General features: G+C 46.3%; 3 protein-coding genes across 3 annotated transcripts in view; 1 reads left to right on the top strand and 2 right to left on the bottom strand.

Annotated features, from left to right (window-relative positions):
- Positions 1-3,279: 3,279 nt before the first annotated feature.
- On the bottom strand, positions 3,280-5,056 carry LOC117390696 (tRNA (guanine(37)-N1)-methyltransferase). The gene is made up of 5 exons (XM_033988496.2): positions 5,020-5,056; positions 4,374-4,915; positions 4,162-4,286; positions 3,453-4,092; positions 3,280-3,379 (listed from the first exon to the last, which is right to left on the bottom strand). Exons 1-5 carry the CDS (start codon positions 5,028-5,030, stop codon positions 3,318-3,320), a joined length of 1,380 nt encoding a protein of 459 aa, XP_033844387.1. The 5' UTR covers positions 5,031-5,056; the 3' UTR covers positions 3,280-3,317.
- Positions 5,057-5,166: 110 nt separating this feature from the next.
- Positions 5,167-6,902, top strand: LOC117390953 (probable sodium-coupled neutral amino acid transporter 6). The gene is made up of 5 exons (XM_033988759.2): positions 5,167-5,358; positions 6,162-6,289; positions 6,376-6,449; positions 6,706-6,758; positions 6,828-6,902. The coding sequence occupies exons 1-5, from the start codon at positions 5,302-5,304 to the stop codon at positions 6,882-6,884; spliced, it is 369 nt and encodes a 122-aa protein (XP_033844650.2). The 5' UTR covers positions 5,167-5,301; the 3' UTR covers positions 6,885-6,902.
- Positions 6,903-6,932: 30 nt separating this feature from the next.
- LOC117390952 (protein kinase C eta type-like) overlaps positions 6,933-7,855 on the bottom strand; it is a 10,363-nt gene continuing 9,440 nt past the window's right edge. The window contains exon 10 of the mRNA XM_055231290.1: positions 6,933-6,949. Coding sequence (XP_055087265.1) covers positions 6,933-6,949 — 17 coding nt within the window. The remainder of the gene's footprint in view (positions 6,950-7,855) is intronic.

Raw genomic sequence — 7,855 nt, 5'->3', positions numbered from 1 at the left:
CACAGCCTTTATTTTTGTTGAGAATATAACTTTTTTTTTAAGTGAGCATTTGCCTGTTAGTAGTGTGTTAGTGTGTGTATATATATATATATATATATATATATATATATATATATATATATATATATATATATATATATACATATACATATACATATATATATATATATATACATATACATATACATATATATATATATATCACACACCCACACACACACACACACACACAGAGCCTGGCTTTATCAACTGTCAGGTCTACGTTCAACAACAGTCTGTGCTCAAAGAATGAGGTCAGCTGACACCTGAATATACTGAATGACCAGGTTATTCCGTCAATGGATTTTTTTCTTCCCTGATGGCATGGGCATATTCCAAGATGACAATGTCAGGATTCATTGGGCTTAAATTGTGAAAGAATGGTTCAGAGAGCTCGAGACATCATTTTAACACATGGATTGTGCACTACAGAGTCCAGTCCGCCTTCTGGCTCATCTCCTTCTTTACCACAACAGACCGATACAGCGACCACATCACTGCAGACGCTGCGCCGATCCGCCTGTCAATCTCACGCTCCATCCTTCCCTCACTCGTGAACAAGACCCCGAGATACTTGAACTCCTCCACTTGAGACAGACTCTCCCACCGGTCGAGAACCATGGCCTCGGATTTGGAGGAGATGATTCTCATCCCAGCCGCTTCACACTCAGCTGCAAACCGCCCCAGTGCCTGCTGCAGGTTCTGAAGAAGAAGCCATCAGGACAATATCATCCGCAAACAGCAGAGATGAGATCCTGTGGTTCCCGAACCAGACCCCCTCCGGCCCCTGGCTGCGCCTAGAAATTCTGTCCATAAATATAATGAACAGGATCGGTGACAAAGGGCAGTCCAACATGCACCGGGAACAGGTCTGACTTACTGCCAGCAATGCGAACACAGCCCCTGCTCCGGTCATACAGGGACCGGACAGCCCTTAGCAAAAAGCCCCGGACCCCATACTCCCGGAGCACCCCCCTTCAGCTTGACGGCATCCCTTACTTCCGGTGTCCACCACCGGGTTCGGGGATTGCCGCCACGACAAGCACCGCAGATCTTACGACCACAGCTACGAGCGGCCGCATCGACAATAGTGGTGGAGAACATGGCCCACTCGGAGTCCATGTCTCCAGCCTCCCCCGGGATCAGGAAGAAGTTCTCCCGGAGGTGTGATTTGAAGACCCCTGACAGAAGGCTCTGCCAGGCGTTCCCAACAGACCCTTACGGTACGCTTGGGCCTGCCAGGTCTGTCCGGCTTCCTCCTCCGCCAGCGGATTCAACTCACCACCAGGTGGTGATCAGTGGACAGCTCAGCCCCTCTCTTCACCCGAGTGTCCAAGACACGCGGCTGGAGATCAGATGACATCATCGACCTCCGACCTAGGGTGTCCTGGTGCCACGTGCACTGATGGACACCCTTGTGCTCAAACATGGTGTTTGTTATGGACAAACTGTGATTAGCACAGAAGTCCAGTAACAAAACACCACTCGAGTTCAGATCTGGGAGGCCGTTCTTCCCAATCACGCCCCTCCAGGTGTCACTGTCGTGGGTGTTGAAGTCCCCCAGGAGAACAACGGAGTCCCCGGTCGGTAGACTGTCTAGTACCCCTCACAGGGACTCCGAGAAGGCCAGGTAGTCTACACTGCTGTTTGGCCCGTAGGCCACCACAACAATGAGAGACCTGTCCCCAACCTGAAGGCGCAGGGACACGACCCTCTTGTTTACCGGGGTGAACTCCAACACGTGGCGGCTGAGCTGTGGGGCAATGAGCAAGCCCACACCAGCTCGCCGCCTCTCCCCGCGGGCAACGCCAGAGAAATGGAGAGTCCAGCCCCTCTCAAGGAGTTGGGTTCCAGAGCCCAAACTGTGCGTGGAGGCGAGGCCGATTATAGATTGATTGATTGATTTAGTTTATTATTGTCTTGCATACAAAGAATGCCGAGCCCTTTAATGGGCTTATAAGACACCATTAACAAAAATACAATAGTCCAGACGTGTGATACAACAGAAAACAACAATAAACTCATTTAAACAAACTCATCTGCCGCTTCTTCCAGGCTTTACATAGAAATGATGCCAACTTATAAACTTATCAAAATTAGAATTAAACAACCATTTCATCTTGCTGTCATCATCACACCAGACCATTTCAGGGCACTAGGTGAACATTTCATTAAATAAAGGATTTCTAAATTCATCATAAAATGGACAATACAACAAAAAATGAACTTCACTTTCTACTTTGCCCAACTCACATAAACCACAAAATCTTTCTTCTTCAGGGGTTTGAGAGAACGTCCAATATCTAGTCGGTAACGCTAGCACAAGCTCCGGCTCCTTCCCCCCCAGCGAGGTGACATTCCATGTCCCCAGAGCTAGTCTCCATGGAGATCCGGTCGTTGAGGCCCCGGCCTTCGACTGCCGCCCAGATCTCCATGCACCAGCCCCTTATGGATCCTCTTGCAGGTGGTGGGTCCACATGAGGACGACCCAACGTCACTCCTTCGGGCTGAGCCTGGCCGGGCCCCGTGGGCAGAAGCCCGGCCACCAGGCGCTCGCTGTCGAGCACCCACCCCAAGTCTGGCTCCAGGGTGGGGCCCCAGTAATGCAGGTCCGGGCAACATAGCTGGCCTTGATTTAACTCCCTTCATAAAGGGCTTCTGAACCGCTCTTAGTCAGACACGTCTCCCTGGATCTGTTTGCCATGGGTGACCCTACCAGGGGCATGAAGCCCCCGACAACATAGCTCCCAGGATCATTCAGACACTCAAACCCCTCTACCACGTTAAGGTGGCGGTTCAGGGAGGGGTCAATGCAAGATCTTGGTGAAAAAAAAAATATATATTTATTTTTTTCTTGGTGAAAAATTAATACAACACTGGATGGAAATAAATCTTGTGACATTACAGAAGCTTTTCGAAACAATGTCACAGCGAATGCATGCCGTAATCAAAGCTAAAGACGGTCCAACAAAATATTAGTGTCTGACCTTTTTTTTGACCTTTTTGGCTAGGCAGTGTATGTATATATATTTATAAAAATATATATAAAACGTGTCAATTTATAGGGGTAGAAGTACTTCAAGCCATAATGTAGGGTACAGGTAGACCTGTCACACATTTCAAATTATGAAATTTGATACATTGCTGAAATAAATATTGACAATAAATTATTTTATGTATACAATACTGAAACTAATTTGTTTTACTGACACAATAACCCTAAAGCAAATTTGTTTTTGTTAAAAATATTTATTTCTTGCATTCAGAATCCAGTGCCATTATGTTGTCTGAGCAGCCTCTTCACATTTCTGTCTCTTTGCAGCTGGTTCATCTGCACACTCTGAAATGAGAACTACATATTAAATTGAATTGATAATATATTTGTAAAAGAGTTAAAACTGTATCATTCTCACCTGTGACTGTGGGCTTGCTGCTATATAGGACCTCTTTGGGAACACTGAAACTCACACACATCATGTCTTTGTTAGGTGCCACATTGCGCACAAAATGCACTGAGCTCCTGTTTTCCAGTGAGAATCCAACGGCCTCAGAAGCCCTATGCGTGACGTCCCGGGCTGGGTTGTCATCTTTAGAGAAGCCATAGCAGTGCACAGTGGGCAGTTGTGAGTCACTAGGGGGCTCGTGCTGCAGCAGACCTCTGAAAGCATCCAAGAAGTCTATGGCCAGAGCAGGCAAGTTCATCACCACATGTAAAGTTGCCTTCTGCTTCAGCAGTACAGGCAGCTCCTGTCGTAGAGGGCCCTGAATAAATCCTCGGCCATCCAGGTTAAATGTTCTCACTCTGTTGTCCACTTTGTTGAGTTTACAGTTGTGCTGTAGCCATCGGTAGGACTCAGGGTTTAGATCATTGGCCAAAACACTGGCACCACAGCGAGCAGCTGGAATGGCGAAGGGTCCCACGCCAGCGAACACATCAAAAACGGTGTCTCCTGGTTTCACCTGCTGCACAATCCGCTGGTGCTCAGTACTCAGCCGTGGGTTCCAATAAACCCGTGAGAAGTCAAACTCATACGTGACCCCATTCTCTTTCACCTATAGTAGGCAATGTCTATAATGTAATATATTTTAAATACAATGACTGATCATATGACTGTGACCTACTTTTGCCACCATGTTTTCCTCTCCAGCCAGCACCTCCATCTTGAAGTTTCTGTAGGTGGAATCTATAGTATTTGTTTTATTGACCACACAGGTCACTCCTGGGTTTTTATCCATAATGACTTGACCTGCAAGACAAAATGTAAACCAACCTAATACGAAGGCATTGAGATGTTTTTTTGTTTGTTTTATTTCATTTTCATTTATAATCTCACCAATAAGGTTCCTATAGGGCAGCTGGTGCTCCCTCAGGTTCATGTGTGCGATGTGCCCCACTCTGCTGAAGCCCGAGGTCACGTCTTGTCCCAGAGGCAGCACTGCCTCCAGTACCTCCTCACTCTTCAGGTTCTCATAGCCCAGAGTCATCTGATAGTCCTGCAGCTCCAGGAGAACAGAGAAGGACCTGAGCGCCTCTGCCTCTGCTCCACTGAAGCTGCTGGGAGAGGACACTTTGTGAGGGTCCAAAAGAACCAAACGACAGTCACTGTTGCCCTCTCTCTCTGGCACCACACGGGACAAACCAGGCCGCTGGATAATTACATTCTTCAGGCTCTTCACCACTTTATTAAGAACTTTAACGGGCACCCGGAGAGCTGGGACGGTAATGTTCCTTGTGAAAGCCTCTCTGTTGAGACTGGTCATACCGCGCACCTCTGGAGGAGGGCTGTACAATTTGAGGTAATCTTTAGGATCCATGCAGGCGGAGCACACAGCTTTTCTGTGCGTTTGTGGAGACTTTAAGGCTCTAAAGAGCAATCTGCGAAGACACAATATTGCAGTTACAACTAAATATCATTCAGGAACTCATCAACATAGCTCTGTCTCCAATTAAATCACACATCACCGTATTTCAGAGCTCACCTCAACATCATCCGCTCTCGGGCATGCTGGCACTGACGTCATCAACCAGGGACGAGTGCGCGCGCCTGGTTTTGATTGGTCAGAAAATTGAACGCTGATTGGTCATCCTCTTCACTGACGTTTCAAGGCGACAAAATAAACAAACTTGTGAAAAGTTGTCGGGAGATTAGACCGCGTGATAAAAGTATGGGATTATAAAAACTCTGTGTTTTGTGTCGAGGAGCTGCGCGGTGTGAGTGAGGTTAGAGTGCAGTCTGTGCTCCCACTGCGCGACAGGCTGCCATGAGTGACACCAGAGGAAACGAGGAGGAAAATGAAGTTACACTTTTACTCACAAACGTAAGTCCTGATGGTAATCATACTGACAATGGTGGCACATGTAAGTAAAGTGTAAAATAATGTAATGTGTTACTTCATATGCTCATTTATTTCTCCTCCGTTCTTCGGCATTCCTCTTTTTCTCTGGATTTGATCATGTCAGCAGTTTCCAAAACTCATACTCAGCTTGTTTCTGCTGTTGCTCAAGTGCATTTAGAAAAATGCTGATATGAATTAACTCATATATTTTACAACTAATTTACAGCAGTATGTTAAACATGTATGACTACAATTTGATCATTATTGAGTACTTTTAATACCTTAGGCCTTGTTCAGTTAATTAACATGCATGTTACATAATATACAGGTATGTGACCATCACATGCTCATGCTTACTGATCAGGGATTTACATGTAATCGAGAAATGTAATTTATATAGGCATTCGTTTTTAGAACACTTACAATTAAATGTAGATGTTTAAAACCAATCCTATTTGTTTCCTGGGGCACAACAGAAATTCCAAGTCAATCCAAGAGTAGTCCACAGGTCAGCCAGACTTGTCCAATCCCGGGCTGAAGCAAAGGGCCCATTATGACCAGGATATTCCCTATAAGAGAGGTCATGCAGTCTCTGCAGCTCTCCTGTGCCTGAGCCTGGGCAGCTGTCCCACTGTAAACAGCTTAAATCCCTGTCCATCTCCTCTCATCCTGTGATATACCACTGCAGTGCTCCATCTGCAGCCTGGATAGTATCTCCTCACTATTGAATAGCTTTGTCCTGTTGTGGCAGTGCGTTACATTGATTATGTTGGTGTTCTGTGCAGGGCATGGGCAGCCAGAGCAGAGAAGCCTCCTTCGCTTTTTCTGTTTTTAACCTGATGAATGCCATCATGGGCAGTGGCATTCTGGGCCTAGCTTATGCAATGGCCAACACAGGCATTGTTGGATTTTGGTGAGTGAAGTATTGAGCTGCTGGGTTCTCAAAACTTGCCTTTAATTTTTGATTCCACTGTTTTGTTTTGTTTTTGTGCTCCACAGTTTACTTCTGATGTTAGTGTCTTCTCTGGCAGCCTACTCAGTCCACCTCCTCCTAAAGCTTTGTGACCAAACAGGTGACCCTTTTTATTATTACTGTATCATAGATGAGGAAACCCCATTTCAAAATACATTAGTTAATATTAAACCAAACATAGTGACACTTGCTTTGTTTTAGATAGAGTTCATTAGCATTGACTATTATGCTCTTATCAACTGATATCAACTTCACAACTATAGATTGGTTTAGATAATGTCCAACAGTGAAAAGAAATTGAAGACCATTTTTTTCCTTTTTTGCATTAGAGATAGAACTATTGTGTTTTTTCACAGGTATCAATTCATACGAAAGTCTTGGGGAGCGGGCATTACAAAAACCTGGAAAGGTATGAAAATTTGTTTACAGACAGAGATCATTGTATTTATTTATCTAAACATCATTATATATTCTCCAGGTCTTGGTTGGATGTGCTATTTTGATTCAAAACATTGGTGGTGAGTCAATTCCTTGACACCTACGAGTACCAATATTCGGTTGATTTCATTAGGAGTTTTGCCCCCTACTGCCCCCTACTGCCTGTCTGATATTTTCCCTTTTTTTCCCCATTAGCTGTGGTCCTGTCACCTCTGACCTTTCTCTTTAATATCCTGTTACACCTATCTCCTCACTCTCTTATCTCTTTTCCCTGTCTCTCTCCTCTCCCTTGTTTCTCTCCCCTGTCTCCCATGTCTCTCCTTTCTCATTCCTCTACCCTGTTGCACCTGTCTCACTCCTCTCTCTTGCCTCTCTTCCCTGTCTTTCCTTTCTCACTACTCTCCCTTGCCTCCCCTGCCTCTCCTGTCCCTCCTGTCTCTCCTGTCTCCCCTGTCTCACTCCTCTCCCTTGTCTCTCTCCCGTTTCTCCTTCCTCACTCCTCTCCCCTGTCTCCCCTGTCTCTACTGCCTCACTCCTCTTCCCTGGCTCCCCTGTCTCACTCCTCTCCCCTGCCTTCCCTGTCTCCCCTGTCTCCCGTTTCTCACTCTTCTCCCCTGTCTCCACTGTCTCTTCTTCTCCCTTGTCTCTCTTCCTTGTCTCTCTTCCTTGTCTCTCTTCCTTGTCTCTCTTCCTTGTCTTCCCGGTCTCTCTCCTAACTCTGTCTCCCCAGTCTCTCCTTTCTAACTCCTCTCCCTGTCTCCCCTTTCTCACTCCTCTCCCTTGTCTCTCTCCTCTCCCTGTCTCCATGTCTCACTTCTCTCCCCTGTCTTGCTCCCCTGTCTCCTTTCTCTCTCCTCACCCTGTCTCCTGTCTCTCCTCTTTCACTCCTGTCCCCTGTCTCCCTCCCTTGTCTCCCCTGTCTCTCTACTCACCCTTTCTCATCTTTCTCTCTCCCTTTTCTGTCTCCCTTGTCTTTCTCCTTTGTCTCCCTTGTCTCACACATCTCCACTGTGTCCCCTGTATCACTCCCCCCCGTCTCTCTCGCCTGTCTCCCTCTTCTTCCTTGTC

The sequence above is a fragment of the Periophthalmus magnuspinnatus genome, chromosome 22 (genome assembly GCF_009829125.3).
Source record: "Periophthalmus magnuspinnatus isolate fPerMag1 chromosome 22, fPerMag1.2.pri, whole genome shotgun sequence".
Taxonomy (NCBI): Eukaryota; Metazoa; Chordata; class Actinopteri; order Gobiiformes; family Gobiidae; genus Periophthalmus; species Periophthalmus magnuspinnatus.
Note: the sequence above shows the minus strand (reverse complement) of the source record. Positions and strands in the feature narration are given on the sequence as shown.

Excerpts from the sequence above, each read along its gene's own strand:
- LOC117390696 (XM_033988496.2), bottom strand. Across the intron at positions 4,287-4,373 it reads GCCCTATAGGAACCTTATTG|GTCAAGTCATTATGGATAAA; the intron begins GTGAGATTATAA and ends TTTGTCTTGCAG. Across the intron at positions 4,093-4,161 it reads AGGAAAACATGGTGGCAAAA|GTGAAAGAGAATGGGGTCAC; the intron begins GTAGGTCACAGT and ends TGCCTACTATAG.
- LOC117390953 (XM_033988759.2), top strand. The coding sequence starts at position 5,302 with ATGAGTGACACCAGAGGAAACGAGGAGGAAAATGAAGTTACACTTTTA. Across the intron at positions 5,359-6,161 it reads TTACACTTTTACTCACAAAC|GGCATGGGCAGCCAGAGCAG; the intron begins GTAAGTCCTGAT and ends TGTTCTGTGCAG. Across the intron at positions 6,450-6,705 it reads AAAGCTTTGTGACCAAACAG|GTATCAATTCATACGAAAGT; the intron begins GTGACCCTTTTT and ends GTTTTTTCACAG.